The sequence below is a fragment of the Lissotriton helveticus genome, chromosome 1_1 (genome assembly GCF_964261635.1).
Source record: "Lissotriton helveticus chromosome 1_1, aLisHel1.1, whole genome shotgun sequence".
Classification (NCBI taxonomy): Eukaryota; Metazoa; Chordata; class Amphibia; order Caudata; family Salamandridae; genus Lissotriton; species Lissotriton helveticus.
In genome coordinates, this window is record NC_136057.1 from 810,156,503 (window position 1) to 810,178,724 (window position 22,222).

Consider the following 22,222-nt stretch of genomic DNA (forward strand, 5'->3'; position numbering starts at 1 on the left):
GCTTACCTAATGAAAAATGCTGCATAGTAGTGGGGTTAGCATTACAATTGCAAATCAGAGGTGTACTTGCCTCATGGAAAATGCATTTTGATAGTAGGGTTGAAAATAGTACTCCTACTCCAAATGCAAGCTTGCATCAGGTAAAATGCTGGATCGTGGGAGTACTAACATTACTATTTAAACTAAAAGGGGTTGTTGAGTTATGGAAAATGCTGGATATTTGTCTTTGTTTAATAATTACTATTCCAAATCCAATGGGTGCTTACCTCACGGAATAAGGTGGATAGTGGTGGGGTTAAAATTAATATTTTTTCTCTAAAGGGTCCCTCCCTCAGGGAAAATGCTGGATAGTGGCTGGATATTTGTCTTTGTTTAATAATTACTATTCCTACTCCAAGGAGTGCTTGTCTCAGAGAAAATGATGGATAGTGGTGGGCTTTAAATTACTATTCCAACTCAAAGGGGTGCTTGTCTCAGAGAAAATGCTGGATAGTGGAGGGGTTTAAATTACTATTCCATCTCCAAGGGGTGCTTGTCTCAGGGAAAATGCTGGATAGTGGAGGGGTTACAGTTACTATTCCAACTCCAAGGAGGTCTTGTCTCAGGGAAAATGCTGGATAGTGGAGGGGTTTAAATTACTATTCCAACTCCAAGGAGTGTTTGTCTCAGGGAAAATGCTGGATAGTGGAGGGGTTACAATTACTATTCCAACTCCAAGGAGGGCTTGTCTCAGGAAAAATGCTGGATAGTGAAGGGGATACAATTACTATTCCAACTCCAAGGGGTTCTTGCCTCAGGGAAAATGCTGGATAGTGGAGGGGTTTAAATTACTATTTCAACTCCAAGGGGTGCTTGCTTCAGGGAAAATACTGGATAGGGGTGGGGTTACAATTACTATTCCAACTCCAAGGGATGCTTGTCTCAGAGAAAATGCTGGATAGTGGAGGGGTTTTATATTACTATTCCAACTCCAAGGGGTGCTTGCCTCTGGGAAAATGCTGGATAGTGGAGGGGTTTAAATTACTATTCCAACTCCAAGGAGTGCTTACCTCAGGGAAAATACTGGATACTGCAGGGGTTTTAATTACTATTCCAACTCCAAGGAGTGCTTGCCTCAGGGAAAATACTGGATAGTGGGGGGGTTAAACTTACTATTCCAACTCCAAGGGGTGATTATCTCAGAGAAAAGGCTGGATAGTGGAGGGGTTTTAGATTACTGTTCCAAGTCCAAGGGGTGCTTGCCTCAGGGAAAATGCAGAATAGTGGAGGGGTTAAAATTACTATTCCAACTCCAAGGGGTGCTTTTATCAGAGAAAATGCTTGATAGTGGAGGGTTTACAATTACTATTCCAACTCTAAGGTGTGCTTGCCTCAGGGAAAATACTGGATAGATGAGGGGTTAAAATTACTATTGCACCTCCAAGGGGTACTTGCCTCAGGGAAAATACTGGATAGCGGTGGGGTTAAAATTACTATTCCAACTCCAAGAGGTGCTTGCCTCAGTGAAAATGCTGGATTGTGGTGGGTTTAAAAATAATATTCCAACTCTAAAGGGTGCTTGCTTCAGTGAATTCTTGTCAAAATTGACACCTTGTTAACAACTTAAACTTACATAAAAACTTGATTCTTTTTTCCAAAATCAAAAATGAAATAAATAAGCCATTTTTCTCCCTAGCAGGCAGTGGCGATCCGCCCGACATCCGCCCCCGCCAGCCACCCATTTCCCCCGCCATATTACTATGGCAGGGGGGACCACGGCAGACGGAAAAACCGTCCGCCACTTTACCGCCCGGTCAACAAGTTGACCAGGCGGACAAGAGTCTAATATGGTGGCGGTGTCTGTTAGACACTGCCAAACATATTATGATGGGGCGGGCACATGCCCTTGTTGCCGCCACAGAAAGGCATGCGGGAATCACTTGTGGGGGCCTGTTGCGCACCCCCAAAGATTCTGCGGGTGGGGTATGCACATGGGGGGTACCTATGGTACCCCCCTTCATTTCAATATACAAAGTGGCAGGCACCGCGCGGTGCCTGTCACATTGTACATTGAACTGCTTGGTGTGCATTTTTAGCATTGCGATGGGCGGTGCTGAAAGTACAATCCACCGCAATGTTAAAAATACGCGATGCACCTGCCACTGTGGGGGGCGCATTCTAATGGCCCAAACAGGACCCCCGCCCTTATGGCTGGCAGTCCCTTTTTGTGTCAGGATGGGGTGCGGACAAAGTCCGCCCACCATCCTAATGGACCCCTAAATCTCCACACCTGAAAAAGCCAACCCAAAAATCTAAATTTCAAAGAAGCAACACAAGCATTTCTTAAAGGTAAGGATAATAAAAACACAATGCAACCAAAAATCTAACTTTAATTTTACAGACAAATTAATATATTGTCTAACAAGTTTTTCACCTTCATAATTAAAAGTGTAGTTTTTGAACAAAATGAATTGATAAAAATCCGGATCTTCAAAACAGATTATCACTACTATTGTTTCCCTTCGATTTTTTTTAAAATGCACAAGTAAACACAAATATTACACACAAGGTAACTATGGGGCCCATTAGGATCACTGGCGGATCGCCACCAGCCGGCATGGCGGTGGCGATCCTCCCCTGATCCTACCCCGCCTGCCACCCAATTCCCCCACCATATTACTATGGCGGGGGGACCGCGGCGGACGGAAAGACTGTCCGACGCTTTTCCGCCCGGTCAACTCGTTGGGTTTAATATGGTGGCGGTGTCTGTTAGACCTGACGGCTTCATTTTAGAATGTCTAGAGATTGTCCTTCACAATAATTTCTTTGAATTCAGACAAGATCTCTACCAACAGATCAAGGGAGTTAGTATGCGGGCCTCTTGTGCCCCCAGCATTGCTAACATCTATATGGGTGAATTTGAAATAAAAAATATATTCAATGAACTTGCCCCCTTTTATGAGAACATTGCTAGGTGGCACAGATTCATAGACAACATATTTTTCATATGGTCTGGAACAGAACAAATGCTTAAGGAATTCATAGAATGGCTTAATCTAGCAGACCAGCATCTTAAGTTCACCTGCAATTTCTCCCAAAAGCAAGTAGAATTCCTAGACATCTGGATACAGAATACTGAGGGAGAAATTACAGTTAGTCTATATAGCAGAGGTCTTCAAACTTTTGGATGCCGAGACCCCCCTGTCAAAATTTCCAGGCTTAGGGACCCCCTCCTGACAAAAAATTCTAGAACTTGGTACTCCTCTTCACAGACAACCAAAAACGCCCCCATTCCCATGGCAAATCATTTTTACGGTGGGGAAATATTAATAAACAGTGTTTAGCAAACTAAAGGTTTGTGGGTGATTGTAGTTTGGAGTCACAGGTTTACTACACAGCGCAAACAAAAAGTCTCCAAAAAGAATTGCCCAAAAATCCACAACAGTACTTTATTTTTCCTAAACGGAACATAGTTTGACAAACTTTATAACACATTTTTGAACTAATGGGATGGGTGTGCCTGTTTTTCTCCGCAGAGATTGTCAATTTGTGGATGTATCTTTGCTACAGCCATCCTCAGGTTGTGCTCCACCTCAAGCCTTGAACGGTACTTGGTCTTTAATACTGCCAATGCTGAGAAACCAATCTCACATAAATATGACGAACTAAAAGGCAGAATAGTCTTGACTGCAATTTTTGATAAACAAGAATGTTCCTCAGACATTTTCAGCCAAAATTCCGCCAATGGGATTTTGCTGAATTGCATTTCGAGAACGCGATCACTCTGGACCTCAATCAGGTCTTCCTGAAGGTGCACTGGGAGATGAGTACCTGCATCCACTAGAAAAGGTTGGAAGACCCAGTCCTTGTCATGATCAATGTCCTCAGGAAAGTACTTTTCTAAACCACCCCTGAGAGAAGTCAAGTGATTTGTTATGACCTCAGCAGCACTTTCAAGTTCATAACCTGTGTCCTCAACAGCTTCTGATAAACATGGGAATGCCTCCAGCAGGCCATCTTTGATTAGTCTTTTCCATAACTCTAGCTTCTTTTTGAAAGCAGATATTTTTTTGCACATTGTGAAAGATGTACTTTCAGCTCCTTGCAAAGACAAATTCAAAGAATTTAATTTATCAAAGATGTCTGCAAGGTATGCCAAAAGCACAAGCCAACGGGGATTACACAACTGTTCTGCTTTGTATGGATCCAAATCTAGAAGGAATTGTCGTACTTCATTTCGTAATTCAAAAATACGATTCAGAACCTTGCCTCTGGATAGCCATCGGACTTCAGTATGGAAAAGCAAACCATTATGATCAGCTCCCATTTCTGCACACAAAATTGCAAACAGACGTGCTCTAGTGGGGTGAGCCTTTATGAAATTAACAATTTTGACAGCACAATCCAACACATCCCCAAGTTCTCTATCCATGTTACGGACTGCAAGGGCTTCCCGGTGTATCATACAGTGGGTCCATAGAATATGAGGAGCCACTTTTAACACTTTGGCTTTTAGGCCTGCCCTAGCCCCACACATGGAAGGAGCACCATCTGTACAGATCCCAACACAGCTGTCCCATTTTAAGCCGTTGGAGCACAGGAAGTCATTGAGAATGTCAAACAGGATTGATGCGGTTGCCTGTCCCCTGATTGGTTTACAGAATAAAAAATCTTCCAATATTACAGTTTTGTGGCAGTATCTGACATAAGCAATTAAATGAGCATCCTTAGATAAGTCAGTCGCTTCATCCAATTGCAAAGAAAACAAACTGGATTTCAAACGTGCAAGGAGTTGTCTGTGGATATCCTCAGACATGTCAGAGATTCTGCGGCAAATTGTGGTGTCTGAGAGTGGTACCATTTTCACCTTCTCTGCCGCTTTTTCACCAAGCATTGTTCTGGCCACATCAAGCATTGCTGGGAGAATCACTTTTTCCCCATCTGTAAAGGGCTTTTTGTTTTTGGCAATGTGGTACGCCACTTGGTAAGATGCTTTCAAGGCATTTGTTGGCATGGAGACCACATTTTTCACAGTGTCTTTTTGATGGATGATGTCTTCCAGCTTTCTGGCAAAAAAATCTGTATTCTTTCCTACCAGTGACCCGTGTTTGGTTTCCAAGTGGCGCTTTAATTTGTTTGGTTTCAGACTTTCATTAGCCAAGGTCATGCCACAAACCACACACTGTGGCTTTATTTCACCATTTATGGTGACGCAGGTGAATCCAAGGTCCAGGTAGGAGGCATCATACTTCCTACTTTTTGAAGCTCTTTTCTCGACGTCTGTTTCGGCCTTTCGTTTGATTGAGCTACCATCTTTTGGCAGCAGGAAACGATCCATGGCAAATGTGTGTTTGATCTACGATACAAAATTTCAAAGTCCAACATTAATGATGACCACAGACTTGCTGCTGTATGCTGTATGGTTGTCATTTAAAAAAAAAACTCTTTTGCATTTTCACAAGCTGTGTAAAAAATCTTATTTTATCTAAAATGCAAATAAGACATGAGGTTTCTTCCACATGCTTAAAAAAAGAAATTGCAGATGGTGCTGGCTTCCATTACGGTTGATGGCGTTGTGGGCCGTTACCAAGGTTCTCTTTCCCTTGAGTGCGCACACATTGATAGCAATAGGTAACATGGGTGGACAAAATGTGTAAAATCCACCGCCTACTTAGTTAATGAGATTAAAAATCTGCTATTTGTGCCCAAATTGATTATTGTAGTGCTCTCTCTGTAGGGTTGTCCAACTCATGATTTCCGGACACCTTCTTCAAGAAAAGTAGAAGGACTCCAATGTTGTTGTCTGTATCATTATTGATCTCAGAAGGAAGACCACTGCTATCTAGTTAAAGCCAGCCTTGCGGTGCTTGCTTGGAAACCCTACCGGTGTAGGCTGTTGTATAAATAAATATTTAAAAACACAGAACTAAATCTTCTCATGTCTTGTTTCTATACTTTTGAACAATCTGCCGGAGGACAAAGTGTTATGGTTCAGGAGAAACCAGAAACCCCAACTATTCAGATTCTATGTCAAAGACTACATTTAAAGTATTGGACACTAAAGACCACATGTATACCGTCTTTGTTGTAAGTATCAATATTGTTACTTTGTCTTGCACATATATTCCAATGCAATGCATTTTTTGTTCCTTGGAAGCACTCAAATGCACATGTGGTTATGTTAATGATAAACAAATGTGTTTAATAAAAAATTGTTGGGAGCCAAAACCCTTGTAATGTTGTTTCTCAAATTTCACATTCGACTTAAAATAAAATGAACATTCTTCCTACATGGTCAGTATCTCCACTTTAGGCATGTGTACACACACACGCACAATGATGGGACTCGACAATTCTTAAGTCAAGACATGCTGATAACATGTCCTTCTCCTCTGCATATGACAGTATGACAGTACCATATCCTTGTAACCTTCCTCTGTACAGTGCGCAGATTCTAGCCCCAGGACTTGGGGTCTTTTAAATTTCAAACTCAAAGCCTCAAGAGCTACACAGGGATCCCGCTTCCTCCCCTAGCTGCCACAGAGACCGATAACAAGGCATCCGAAATCGAAGCATTTCAATTGTGTGCAGCAGTAAAGATTTCCTTTTTAAAATAACACAAAACCGCTTTTCTTTAAACTTTTCTTTTTCAACTATTTAACAAAACTGGAACAGAACATTCTTATGTTTTTCTAACTTTATATCACATTTTAAATTACATTTGTTCAACTCTCCCTATCATAGAAACCAGTGGCGGCTGGCAACATTAATTAATGGTGAGCACTCACCATGAATTGAATTGTATTGTAATTGCATTTATATAGCGCTTACTACCCCTGAAGTGGATTCCGGCGCCAGGTTGCAGCTGCAACCCTACACTCAGAACCGGCATAAGATAGCGACTTCGGCGGAGAGAAATTTGGCGCCATTGCTAAAAGAGACTGAAATGAGGCAACAGGGTTTCTTTTTCTGTTTCCCTGTTACCTCTGCCTTGTGTTGTAAATATCAATAGGTTATATCCAGCACTAGTATTTGCAGTGCAGGGAATCACAGACCCACATTTCGACACACTGAACAAATGTCACAAAATAATATCCATAGGAGGTTCAGTTTCTGGAATCAAGCAATGGACTTTAGGGGAATTAAACAGATAACAGAAATGTGTTGGGTCTTTGCTCTTATAACGAGAGCATTGTCATTCCTATGTTTTGCACAAGAAAGAGACCACAAACCCCAGTGAGACACTCCCATCTCTGGGGTGATCCTTAAACAAGAGTAAAGGGGCAAACTGGTCCTTAGGCCCCCATCAAGTAAACCTTTCCCGATACAGTTTTTGTACCTTCACTGCTGTGTTAGCACTGAGAGGATGTGGCCTAATGGCTAGAGTGGTTGACCTCAAGCTGGGGAACCGGGTTCGAGTCTGGCCAGGGATGCTCAATATCCTCTAATTCTGGGCAAATCACTTAATCTCCCTGTGCCTAACAAAAAATAGTGTGTCCGTCTGTAATGCAACGGGTGCTCATCTAAAGCGTTCTGAGACCCAGTGAGACTCTGGGTGTTGCAGGGCCAGTGTTTAAGTTGCTTGGACTTCATGTATCCTTATTTAAAACATATATCAGTGAGTAGCTCGGGTATTTTAAATGATCATCAGTTATTCTCATGCCTGAAAAGGTTGGAGGTCCCTTATAGGTCATAGCCCTCTACAATTAAATTAAATTCTCTTTTGCTATGTTTTATGGAGTTTGCTGAGTTCACTTATTACGTTTGGACCGGACTTTAAAGCTGGAAAAAATACGTAATTCTTTTTATTTTAATATTTAAATGTGCCATAGGCTTATTTCCACCTCATTTTACAACCAGACTGGTCTGGAGGGCATTTTGGGTCGACAATTCTAAGCGCACAATAGAGGGGAACTCAGCAGTTCGCGCTGTCCACCATATTGTACCAGCCTGCACAGATTGAAAGAATCTGAACATAACCAATACATAAAAGCGAGACACAATCAGTACTGGACATAAAACACCAAAGCAAGTCTCCAATTTAACCCCGAGAAGCTCAGTTTCTTCAGAAATGCTATACAAAGGTGGGGGTGGGGGGTTGCAGAGGAAGGCGGGGGAAGAGGCAGCGAGCTTACTCACCAGTTTTGGAAGATCGGACTTGAGAGGCTGCCACGAGGAAGAAGCTTCTGTCGCCTTGGAAACCAGGAACCAGCCGGGAGATGGAATGCAGAGGCTGCCACGAGGAAGAAGCTTCTGTCGCCTTGGAAACCAGGAACCAGCCGGGAGATGGAATGCAGAGGCTGCCACGAGGAAGAAGCTTCTGTCGCCTTGGAAACCAGGAACCAGCCGGGAGATGGAATGCAGAGGCAGCCACGAGGAAGAAGCTTCGGTTGCCTTGGAAACCAGGGAACAGCCGGGCGATTGGAATTCAGAGCCAGCCACGAGGAAGATTCAGGAAGAGGACACCAGCAACAACACAGCAGCAACGAGGACGTCCAGGAAAGGGTTCAAGAGTGCAAGGCAGCAGGAACAATAAATGATTGAAGCACTCCAAAGGTGCATATTTATGGCCCCAGTACACGGGCCCATTTCCGGGTTTGATTGGAGGACATTCTGATTGGAGGACACTCTGATTGGAGGACAGTCGTCAATGACGAGAAATTCTTTGACAATGTCCTCCAATCAGAGCGCTCCTTGAGGTGCACGGCTCGGAATCCAAAACGTAGAGTAAACGTTTTGGATTCCGGATTAAAGCAGTTCAAGGCGGAAGTGCGGCGGGAATGCGCGACCCCCTTTCCTCCACTCCACGCCCCCCCTGGGGGTCGCGCCCCACAGATTGAAGACCCCTGCTATATAGGAAGCCCACAGCTAAAAATACCATTTTAGAGCATGGTAGTTATCATCCAGCCTGCCAAAAAGACTCAATCCCCTTTGGGGAATTCCTCAGGATCAAGAGGAACTGCACAAATATGAAGGATTTTATGATACATGCTAGTGGACTGCAAGATCGTCTTGTGTCAAGAGGCTACCCTAAAAGATTGGTTCGCCAGTCTTTGAAAAGAGCTAAATATTACAATAGGGATGCCCTACTTAATCCGACCCCCAAAGCCAACAATCAAAAGTTGGTATGTGTCTTGAACCACTCTACCCTAAACAATAGGATCAGACAAGTGTTAAACAGAAACTGGAAAATTTTGAACACCAATGAGCACACTGCAAAACTTAGTATGCCTTTAGTTGCCTTCAGGAGGAATCCAAACCTCAGAGACAAATTAGTCCACAGCAGGTGGAACAACCATGAAAAAACACGCCAGCCATCTATAGATGGCAAACCACTCCCTAAGGGAAATCACAAATGTGGAACATGTCACGCATGCGACCAAGCCATTACCGGAAACACATGGTCATATCTCAGTAAAACCGGCCAACAAAAAGAGATGACCAATTGTAAAACCTCCAACATAGTCTATCTCATACTGTGTCCCTGCAGTATAGGCTATGTAGGAGAGACAGCTAGAGAAATGCGAGTCAGACTCTCAGAGCACAAGTCCGCAGTAAGAACAGGAAAAGTGAATGCCCCTATGGTATCACACTATATCCAATATGACCACACAGAAAAGGACATGCAATGGCTTATTTTAGAACGGATTCGTGTCATTCCAGGTAAAGACATGATCAAACAGAGGAAACAACGAGAAACATTTTGGATTTACCACTTAGACACGGTGCGACATGGCTATAATGAAGAAATTTCATGGATAGTAACTGTCTAAGGCATAATATAGAACCTTGACTAATGAGAGATTTTTATGACCTCAGACCAATATATTTCCCATTCTCTACCTGTTTTACATATACACAGTGGTAGTTTATCACATTGAGGAAACCTCCATGATAACAATTGTCCACGGTGGTACATTCTCTAAACATTCTATCACAAGAGAGGAAATGTTACAGTATAAATAGACCCCTCACTTCTCACATCTAGTATACCTGTATAAGAGTGGTAATGACAGGACATTTATATATGCCCCTTCTATCCTGCATGTTTCATACAAATATGGAAGATCATTATTAGGAATGTAACAGCCAAACAGAGCTAGATCTAGTAAAATGTTTGCCCCATACAATATATAACAATGGGTAAATATTATTATATTACTAACTATGCCCGGTAACCTATAGTTAGCTAGTCCGTATTTAGGCGCCATCTTGAGATCAGTGAGACAGTCGTCTTGAAAAGTCCCATCTCTATGTCTACCATTATCCTGAGATAGGTCGTCCCGAATAGTCCTACTATGATGTTGCTGCTATAATTCTAACGAAGAGAAGTCAATTGCCAGAACCTGTGACCACAACGCGTTTTGGGCGGGGTATTTATAAATGAAGTTTACCAAGCGCTGTCTTGGTTGCAGCAGCTTATAAAGTCGGATGCCTTCTCCCAGACGCGCCGGTATTTTGAACCAGGTACGCAATTAGAATGTATGTGCGGTAACGGAGAACAATAGAGTATCTATTCGGTTTTCTCGACATTGTAGTGGGTAACATATGTAGATCAATATAAGCTGAATAACTAATCTATGTTCTGCAGTCGTGTAAATATGCGTGTAAAAGCACAGCGTTATCATTTTACTCTCGGCCTCAGTTACTGCTAGCCATTGCAGTAATTTGCGAGACAACGTATTTTAGTACTATGAAGGGATTAGTGCGCGTCAGCGTAAATAAATATCAAATAAAGACCACGAGTCCCACTAATATCGATAATTGCTCATAAATTAGACATCGCCTCAATACTAAGTAAGTAGGCACGATAAAAGATTTACTAAAAACTATCTGAAAGGGCTGTTTTGACACATTACTCCAATTAAACAGCTAAGATTATAAACCATGTGAAAATATCTTAGGCTTGTGTAACGTAAAATATCGAATTACATGGCTAAGAATACACTGTGTTCCATTGTAGGATCATTTTATACTATTGACAAATACAGATGGTAATTTTTTCTTGTTACCATAGGTCACCTTGCAAGACGTAAAAGCCCAAATGCAGAGAAAGTAGAAGAGAAATTGTCATGAGCATCTCCAATTTTTGCTTGTCAATAAACTCTCAGAAATAGGTAAGACCACTCAGCAAATAGACCTCTATATAATCTCTCTAAAATATATACCTATTCCTGAATTTGTCATCCCCCCTAGAGAGGTACATAAAAGGAGCGGACCTAAATTACGAAGTACAGGAAAGCTACAATCAAACCTACCTCAGCATCAGAGTCTCTAGCATGTAAGACCCGTCTCACACAGGTAATACTCTTGCATGACTGACATCCCATACTGTCACTAGTGAGGACATTACTTTATTCCTGCCAATATGTTGTATTCACAGGATTTGGACTATTGCCATCTTGTAAAAAACTGACTGCTTCTAAGAACGACATAGATAGATCTCGTCCTGATAAATAAAGGCATTTATCTAGCACTCCATCACTAGATGACAGGACTAACACACTCAATTTCCACTCTGTCTTTTAGACACGAGTTGAGAGCATTATTCCTCTAATCTCTCTCTCTTGCTCCCCCACCTCAGGACTAAAAACTTTGATTTCTCACTTATTAAAATCTATGGATAATTCAACTTCTATTTTTATCTTTAGACATGGGCTGAGGAGATATTTTCTTTCTTTTTCACCTCCAACCTAGGACTGCATAGCTTGTCTCATTAATCTTTTCTTCTTAACTTTCTACTTATAAAAAATTGTGGGCAATAAGGTATTTCATGCTCTGCCACCACATGGTTTAAGATAGTCACAGCATGGGCCTTGTGGCTCGTGCCTCAAAACCACACTATAGCATAGGAATTTTAAAAAATGTGTTAAGTGAATAGTTATGTGGATGCATTATAAGGATTGCAACTAACTTTGAGTCAAATATGTTCTTATTTCAGATACAAAAGAACCCCTTTGTTTTTAACATTAGAGTGTACATATTTGTTTTGTGTTTAGTCTTATGTTGGCCCTGAAGAAGGTGAACTAAATTATACTAATCACCGAAACGTACGTAGGCCGTACGCATCTGACACCCCCACATGGAGAGAGATAACAAAAAAAAGGAAAAAGAGAAGAAAAGAAACTAAGAGATTGGAAAATGTATAACATGAAGAACAAGAAACCTTGAATACTTGGCCCTGTACAATTTATAGGGGTTTCTCAGTAGTTGATTTGTTGTATGTCTATTACCTTTTGTCGTATCTGTTAGTATTGTAACGTTTGAAGCTGGTGAATGAGTGATGTAGAGTGTATGATGGAATGAATGGTATGAACTTATGGTGATGCTATGGGGTTCTTGCCAAAAAAGGAGTTTTTGCACTAATATGAGCATGTTATGTAGATTTATTTATATGAAATGTTGAAAAAATCCTTTTTTATATAAAAATGAACATGTACTAGACATGAGAAAAAAGAAAGAAATGGAAAAGTAAAAAAGAATAAGTTCAAATAAAATAAAAGTGTTTTTCCATATACTGCATCCGTTTTGGAATATTTTGTGATTCAATCGCAATAGTTAAATATATAGGTCAGATCAGAGGTATCTTTTCGTATTTGTTGCAAAAACAAACAATGCCATAGAGGGATGGCACAAATCCTTCAATCGATCAATTGGAAAACATCACCCCAATTTCTATCATTTTTTGGAAATTTGAGGAAGGAGAAAAGTTTCCAAGAAATTAGATTAGCACAAGCATTAAGAGGTAGTCAGAACCCACAAATTTCAAAAACATCTAAGCAAATGTCAGAAAGACTATTGGTTGCACTACAACAGTTTAGATTGTATGTGGCTTCAGACTACCTTGATAATCTTGCACACATCCTACATTACTAACGCTCACAACACTATTACTTTCTTGTTTTGCCCTAAAAAAAATCCTTTTTAAAAATTGGCTTTTAAAAAAAATTTAATTTAAAGTCGGATCACCTTACCTTTTGAAGCCTTCATTATTCAAATCTTGTTCTTGACATCCATACATTTCTTTACCAAGAGTCCTTTTCCAAACATTTTAATCCACAGCAAATAATCCAAAATAACTTTTTGTATCCTAAGTTCCTTATTTTGCAAGTTCCATGTTTCCAAGCTTTGCAAATTCCAACATGTGCATTTTTCAAATGAAAGCACAAACACTCGAGAAACAGATTGATTAAAATATGTCTATTGATACAAAAAGATGACGAAATCCTTCGTTGCAATCCAGTCTGGAATTGAAACCACCTCTTTTTCACCCAAAAAGTCCTTTGAAGCAAAATCAGCTAAATCCATTATCGGAATCCAGCCTGAATTTGAAGCCAACTCTTTTTCCCAAACGTATTCCATAAAAGCCAAACGTTTCCCAAAAATAGAATTGCAACATATCCTCCTTTGTCTTGCTAAGTTTTACGAACCCACCAAAAAACCAATTGTTGTTCATATGCCGAAAGCCTATGTTTTCCCCAAAATTTAAAGTCCAAAAAAGCCAACTCGAAACTAAATCCAGATGAAGCGACAATCCTGTGTTTTTTTTCTCAATTTAGAAATATCAAATGAAAACAAGCATATTTTTGAAATAGATAACTTTTTTTTAAAAATACACATGATGTACCAGTAAATAATGTAATTTACACTTTAATCTCTTTTGAACACGTGACCCGAAATGTGCATACACTGGCAACATTGATGGTTAAGTGAATTTATAGCCACATAACACACATGTACTACATGTTTAAACCTCCCTCGTCTCTCCTTAAAATAAATATTACTCTAAAACTATGCATGTAAACTAAAATAATATCTCTTACCTTAACACAGGTCTCCTTTGCTTATGCTTTGTCCAGCGGCGATCCTCGTAATGATGATATTCACATTTCACGTTTACGCGTCAACGTAATCGCTAGTTGTAATAATTAACAATGGACAATTATTTCTTTTAAACATACAATGTTAAATGTTGAAAATGTTATGTATATATGTATTTAAGAAATCTAATGTACGTTATAATAAAGATAAGAAATATATTTTTTTTATTTACTTTATAACAATAAAAACTTTTAAAACAGTAACATGTGTTGTCTTTTTAAAAAAAATCCATCTGTGAATAATGAACGCAATGAATCATTTTAAAAATATTATTTATATTTGATATTTATTTAAAATATATGTATGAAATGAATCTTACTTTTCAGCTTCTCCCCTGACCTTCTGCTCTGTTCTGCATTTATCCTCTAAATGACAGTAATCATGTACACGCATCATAATGATAGCAAGTTGAAAAAATAAAAGAAGGACAAATTTGTTCATTCACTTCAACGTTAACCCCTCCGCTGCGCTGAATGTTCCGCGCTGGTGCGGAATGTTCTATTGCCCGGGCGGGGCTGGAAAGTTCTACGGACATGCGCAGCACTACCGAAGTAGTGCACGCGACGTCCGCTGAACGTGGCCAGCACCGAAGGGGTTAAAGCGTGGGAATCTTTTTTTGAACATTTAATAATACGGTAAAATTAGAAAATGAAAACATTTTATTATTATTAACTTTTTATATTTATTTTTTATTCTTTTTTAAATATGCTGTAATCATTTATATTTATTATTTTAAAATGTATAAATAGTAAATCTAGCTGTGATTATTAAACGTAATGAATCTTTTAAAAACATTTTTTAAATATTCTTTTTATAAAATAAATGTATGTATTAAAAAGCATCTTACCTTTCAGCTTCTCCCCCGACATTCTGCTCTGTCGTCCAAACATGCTCAGAATGTCAATAATCACGAACACGATACTATGTGATAGCAAGTTGTTTAAATAAAAGAAGACTTGTTTATGAGTTATTATTTTTTATAACATTTTTATATTTATTTTACCTATGTATTATATTTAAAATAATACATTTTTAGCAACCTATTAATTATTTTCTATTTCAAAATAATGTTTAAATAATCAAATAACATGAATAATACCTGAGTAATAATTTAAGTAATATTTACTTCAAGTAAATATTTTGGCTTCCACAAAAATAGTATTGTAATACATATTAACATTTTTATTTATCAAAAGAATTATTAACTTGAGTATTACGTGGTGTATTTTATGTTTTTCTTCTTAAAAAAGAATAATCACATAACAAAAATAATACCTGAGTAATAATCTCACTAATATATGCTTTAACTAATTGTTTTGTCTTCATAAACAATAATGTTGCAATAAATATATCAATTTTAAAAAAAACAACAATTAATACTTGAGTTTTAAGTGGTGTATTTTTAAAACAAAAAAACATTGAGTTAAGTTTATTCAGTTTAGTAAATTTCTGTAAATAATTACTTCTCAAAATAATTATTTTAATTTAAATAGAATTATTAGCTGAGTAATACGTGATCCTTACATTTTAATCTGAATAATATTATTATCTAAATTTTAAATTGTTTAGCCTAGTATATATTATATTAATATTGAACTATTATATCAAAAATAATATCCAAGTAAGAATGAAAGTAATATATACTTCAAGTACTTATTATTTTCACAAAAAAAAAAAAATACATATTTATTTAAAATAATATCTGAATATAAAAATAAGTATTATTATATACATTAAGAAAAAATAAGGTAAAATATAAAACACAATAAATATCCAAAAGTAGCATTGAAAAGGCATTGCGATGTAATGCCTGCGTTGTAATGGGCATTTCCCGTAAGGAATCCCAGAGAAGTGTGTTAAGTTCAAGCAATACTGACAATGTTATGGTAACACAACACAAAAAAATTCCTAGGCCAATTTTGAAAAAGAGAGAACAATTTAGTGAGCAAAAAGACACCAAGATCATTACAAAAGATTGGGTGAACTGTAAATATGATATTCCAAAGTTTAAAATCAGAAAAGTCCAAAGAAAAAGGTAAAGCTCCAATCAAAAACAATAGTTTGCAGGTCACTAAGTACTAGCCATGTTTCCATGATGGAGCGAGCGGAGGTCAAATACACCCAGCGGGTCATCCCAGTCAAAGTTTTTACCTTTGAACCTACTCTCTGAAATGGAAGTCAAAATCTTTTGAGGGGCAAGGTCCAATGCTGTGGCTGGTGAGGGTACCTCGAAATGTCAGATACTTTAGTGACCTCCCACTGAAGCTGTTGGCTTTGGCACCAACAGCTCAATGTGGGACAAACCTGGACTTCACAGCCACAAAATTCACTCTGTTGGTTAGATAGATTTGCCACTTTGCCCTGGTCCAAGGTTTTAAGCTTCGACTTAGCCACTCTATTGGAAGCAAAAGTCGTTCAGTTGAGCAATGATTAAAGTTGTAGGGCTTTATGAGGCCAGATACGTGACCCAAAAAGGTCCAGCAGATCTACTTCTCAGCATTGCAAAAAGCTCTGGGACAAAAGTAGTTTTCACTCCATATTAGTGATAGCTCACTGGGAAAGCTTCAGCATCTTGTCCTCGTTCTCCAGAAGTGGGAAAAAAATATTAAGTCCCAACTTTTTCCAATTTCTGGAAAAGCTGTTCCTGGTCAGTCTTACAACCCGTAGATCATCATGGCTGGATTCTAGGCATCAGGTCTCTTTCCAGGCATGCCCCTTGAAGAGTCCACTCCTCTGTGGTTGGGAACTCTCGGAAGTAAGAGTTCTCTTGCTTCTTCCATCTGTGAAACATGCAAAGAGGAGGCCAGCTACCACATCCATGGAGAACAGTTCCAGTCCCTCGTCATCAGTGGGAGTGTTTGAGTCTATGAGTCCTTCTATGAGTCCTCTTCCTCCAGAAGAAGTCAGGTGTCTTCTTTCAGCAGGGCCTACTTGTTAGACCTGATATCCTTGTTCTGGTATTCCCTCCAAGATGGTAAAGAGAGCCCACTATTATTTGGCATACTTGTAAGTCCCTAGTAATTGGTACTACATGTACCCAGGGCATTGAACTTAAATGCTACTAGTGGGCCTGCAGTACTTATTGTGCCATCCACTTAAAGCAGTCTTTTAAAACATCTCAGGCCTGCCACTGGAGCCTGTAGTGCAGTAGTAAACCTTCATTTGAACCTGGAAAAATAAACCTTTGGCCGGGCATAAACCTACTTTTTTGAATCTTAGAAGTCACCCCTTAGGTAGGTGCTTAAGGCTGGGTCCATTGTATTTAAAAAGTTGGACATGTGTACTTACATTTTAAACAACCTGATATTGAAAACCTACTAAAGTCGTTTTTCACTGTTTTAAGGCTAATGTTTCTCATTGACTAACTCTGGGTTACCATGTTACATTTAATAAGTGATAACTTTGAACTGGGAATATATGCTGTTTAAACTCAAATGAATTGTAATTTTAAATCCTCTTTAATAGTAAAGTCAGATTTTAGGTCAAAGTCCTAAAATTGCCACATTTAGAATGGTGGCATTGTATTGGCCTTACCATTCATGCCTTCTACCAGTGTCCTGGGTCACATGACTATTAATTGCTCTACTTTTGGGGTTTGTGTAGTGCTTTGATACAGTAACACAAAAGCAGCTTAATGTGGACATGATGGGCCAGCCCAGCAGGATGACTGGGAGGAGCTGCACCCAACCCCACGTGCACTTCAATGGACTCTGCCTCACACACACACACAAAGGAATCTGACATGGGCTTGCCTGTCTTTTGTTTGCCCTCAACAGCGTGGAGCCTTGAAAGGGAAAGGGAAGACCTTTCCAGAACCAGTTGGGGGTGTAGGACTTGGAGTCTCCCCACACACAGACTTGCACTACGTTTGAACACTAGACCTCCAGAGCCACTAATAGGAACAATCCTGGACCTGTGGACATTACAGTAGGCGGATTGCCCTGCTGCTTGAGGACCTACTTGCAGTATGGGAAGGAAGACTGGACCTGCTTACCTTCATTTCAGGCTAACCTGAGTGACCCAAAGGTTCAAATGCCTGACTTCCTGTTTAGGCTACAAGACATAGCAAGCTCCAGAGGCCTCCCTACAACTTCCCAGCAGGATGCTGCAATTGGACCTGCCTCAACCTGCAACTGCTCCTTCCTGCACCCTGCTGTCCTCTGCTGAAGTGAGTTCCTGATCCCCAAGAGGTGGCGCCTAGGTCCTGAACCCTTGGCTGGCATCGCTCTGACCTCCTCCCAAGAAGAAAATGTGAAATCCTGATGTTTAGGCTCTTCATGACCCCAAATGGGCCCCTTCGTGCTGGGACTCTCCTGCCTATGATGACAGTTAATGGGAAAGTCCAGTCAGGCCCGCTCTTCATTTTACAGCAACCTTCTGCGGCAACTGGCAAAGCGAGAACTGCACTTCGAGCAATGTCAGCCCATGGTGACCACCACCGAGAAGCTACTGCAACAACCAACCACAATGATCTACCTGCTCCTTGGGGCTTCTTCAACCGTGAATGGAACTCTTTGCACTTTGAAGGTAACTTTTCAGTGGGACTAACCTGGTCCATGTATCTGACCCACACTCCATTGCAGTCAACCTGAGCTTGTAACTTTCCCACGGTCTAGTGTAACCAGATGATCATTAGTGTTTCTTGATTCTTTTAGGCGCTATTTCCATTTTTTTCCACTAAAAACCATGAGATTTAATTTGTGCAGTTCTACTTATTGAATTTTTGTCATTCTGGCATTGTTTTATTTAGTAAAATGTACTCGATTTTTATTCAAAATGGTTTGGGATTTTTCTTTTATTGTGCTGTCACTGTATTACTGTATGTGTGCTGCATAAATACTTTGTAAAGGATGTTTCCCATACTTTACATATTGCCTCTGAGTTAAGCCTGACTGCTTTGTGCCAAGCCAGCAGAGCATTAAGCATAGGTCTATTTAGTGACTTTTTGTGATTTACCCTGAAAAGGATAATGGTTGTTGCTTGAGCAGGGCTGCCTCCCTTTTCATCCAAATAACACCATTTCTGACAGTGCTTCTTCAGATATACTCTTAATGAGCAGAGGACTGTACTGCTGATGTCGTTTTTTAAATTTTATTTCAATTTAGTTTTTAAAGCACCTGAATTACCACCGAAGGGGTATCTCCGTGCTGTGAGAAGCATAGCAGAAGGCACAGAACAGAGAGAATTAATTCAGAAAAAGCTCATTTTCAAGAAGTTTGCTGAAAAGAAGATACTCTGAGCATTTCCGTAGGTGGATAGGGAGTCGATTCCAATAGTAGGGGGTTAAATAGAAGAAGGTAGATCACTTTTACCTTGTTTGAATGTATAGTATCTTAGTCACTATAGGCTCGTTATCTGCCTGTCAGTCATTTTGACTTCTCAGGAGTCACAGTGTGCATCACATGTTTTTGACACTATGCCGTAATAGTGTAATATTATGTGTTGGCGCATTCATCTCTTAGGATCACTAAGAGTATCCTTTTATGATCTACAGGGAGAACACCCTGAGGAAGGATTGGTCCAGAAATGCACCGGGGATTTGTGCTTATATTCTTGTGAAATCAGCAAAATGTTTATCATCTGATTGCAATGAATACCGAAAATATACATGTTGCATAAACAAATGGACTTCTTCACTATGTGTAGCAAAACTAATGGAGTGTTAACTTCTTAAAGTGATTTTCATCACATTGGAGTGCTTACAAGAGTTGCACTTCCAGTGGAGAAGGACTGTTTTTCTTATATCCCAGCAATGACCAGGCAGGCTTGTTTTCAACCCCTAAGTCACTCCCCTATTTAATGAGCTCTCCACCCATCTGACAGACCAAAACAGCCCCCCCCCTATTGTGAGTGAAGCCTGGCTGTCCGGGAGGGCCTTGGAATGAAAATAACCTCTTGTGGCATCTCCAAGTCAAAAGAGGTAGTGCTAAAGCTGTGCATCTGTTCCTGCCCACTCTCAGATAGCTAATCACTGCTGTGTGGTCCGCAGTTCACACCCATTTACTCTCCATAGGCTCAGAGGCTAGCTATTGTACTCTGAGCCAAGTATGTATATTCAGGTTCTTGAGGTGTGACGAGTGGAAGAACAGAACAGGTTTTAAGCCAGTCTGGCTCAGACAGCCAAATGCAAACTTTTACAAAGTTTGTTTTTGACTTGTTATATCAAAAATCTTATTTCACAATGAATATTAAGCAAATATAGAATTACAGATTTTAATCCTATCTAGACCTGTTCAAGGAATGGTCTAGCAAGGCTTATACAGTGAAAAATTATTTGGAATCTCAGAGTGAGTGCACTAACCTCAATATTTTGTGGCACAAGCCACACTTTAGGGGTTATTTTTGAATATATCAAAACTGCATTTTTCGACATGACGAAGGCACTTTTCCTTGCATTTGTCATTGCAGTACTTTTTTTTTTTTTTTTTGGGTTCAAACTGCTTTATTGTATTTTGCCTTCAATACACTGCAGTTCAGAGGGAGCACAGAGGTGTTGCTAACAGACATATCTTTTTGTCATATGTATTGGTTGTGTAAATATTTACGGCAGACCATATATATATCACATTTACCTTCCAGGCCAGAGGTGCATTTCATGAACCATCTTCAATGGTCTTCTGGATGGTTAAACAGACCAATTGGGTGAACCCATTTTATCATTCCCATTTTAAGGACAAAATACACACTCTGACACTGATTAGCAGTGCCACAGGACAACCATGCAGAAAAGCAAAATTGCTACACATCGTATTAAAATAAAATATATGCTCTATCAGTGATTTCAAATGTTAATATTTTTGTTTGCTAAATTTGAAGTCCAGACAGGTTTTTAAGTCCTCTACTCACAGTAAAAATGTAATTGATGCTCCAATTATAGTGAAAAATCTAATGGTTTTGTACAGTGTGTGAGGGGTAAGTGAAAGTCTGGTAAAAGAATAGAGGCACAAACATTAATTGATGTATGCTAAAATCATAGAGAATCCATTATAGAGCATATAATTATTATTATTATTAATGGAAATTTGTATACGGAGAGCGCAACTAAACCCGAAGGCATCAAGGCGCTGGAGATGGTAACCAGAGAGCTCAAATATCAAACAGAGGGGGAATTAGAGATAGGCTTCTTGGAATAGCCAAGTCTTGAGTGCCTTACGAAACTGAATGTGGGAGGAAATCACCTTGAGGTCATTAGGGAGCGTATTCCAAAGTCTGGGCGCAAGGAAGCGAAAGGACCTTCCTCCCCATCTGACCTTGGCAATACGGGGGACAGCGAGCAAGTTTTTGCTGGATGAGCGGAGTATTCTCCCGGGGACGTAATGGGCCACCAGGGCACGAATAGCCTCCGGTCCAGATTCATTTAGGGCACGATGAGTAAGGCATAAAGCCTTAAAATTGATCTTTGCCTACATGGGAAGCCAATGCAGGTCTTTTCTGATGGTGGTGCCCGAGGAACGTTTAGGAGCACCTACAACAAACCGGGCAGCCGCATTCTGCACGGTCTGGAGGCGCTGGATGAGACCACTGCTAATGCCAAGATAAAGGGCATTGCAGTAGTCCAGTCTGGAGGCAATGACTGCTATTGCTACCTGTTAGCGTTCCTCAGGGGAGAGGTAATGAGTGATCTTTCTTAAAATCCTCAGGGCAGTGCAACAGGTGGACACAGTCCTACTGACCTGCTTGTCCAGAGAAAGGGAGGAGTCCAATATGATCCCAAGGTTGCGGGCAGAAAACGTCGGCACAGGACAGGCCCCAAGAACAGACGGCCACCAATCCATAGACCAGATCTCACTTTTGCCCCCAAAAATAAGGACCTCAGTTTTCTCGCCATTCAACTTAAGGACGTTCTTGACCATCCATCCGGCGACCGCCTCCATGCAGATTTTAAAATTATACGCAGTAGAGCTCACAGATTGGGAGATGGAAGCCATAATCTGCGTGTCGTCGGCATAGGAGAGAACTTCCAGCCCAAAGGATCTTATAAGCCTGGCGAGAGGGGCGACATAAATGTTAAAAAGCGTCGGGCTCAGTGAGGAGCCCTGGGGGACCCCACACTTCACGGCCTTAACAGGTGACATGTACTCGCCTAGCTTGACCCTTTTCTTCAGTTGATAAAGAAAGGAAGCAAGAAGATTGAGTGCAGAACCCTTGACTCCCAGCTCACTGAGTCGGTTAACAAGAATAGAGGGGGACAGGGTGTCGAAAGCCGCCGTAAGGTCAAGTAACACCAGTAAGGTGGTATGACCGGTGTCGACCTTAGAGCGGATACTATCGACCACCACTGTAAGTGCCGACTCAGTGCTGTTTGTCCTCCGGAAACCATGCTGTGAGGGATCAAGAGAGTTGGTACTGTCAAGGAAAGCAC

At 40.2% G+C, this 22,222-nt stretch overlaps 1 protein-coding gene across 1 annotated transcript; it reads right to left on the reverse strand.

Annotated features, from left to right (window-relative positions):
- Window positions 1–3,481: 3,481 nt before the first annotated feature.
- LOC144762924 (SCAN domain-containing protein 3-like) lies at window positions 3,482–5,317 on the reverse strand. The gene has a single exon (XM_078648228.1). The coding sequence runs from the start codon at window positions 5,315–5,317 to the stop codon at window positions 3,482–3,484; it is 1,836 nt and encodes a 611-aa protein (XP_078504354.1).
- Between the last annotated feature and the right edge of the window lie 16,905 nt (window positions 5,318–22,222).

Coding starts and splice junctions, on each gene's coding strand:
- LOC144762924 (XM_078648228.1), bottom strand. CDS start 5,317: ATGGATCGTTTCCTGCTGCCAAAAGATGGTAGCTCAATCAAACGAAAG.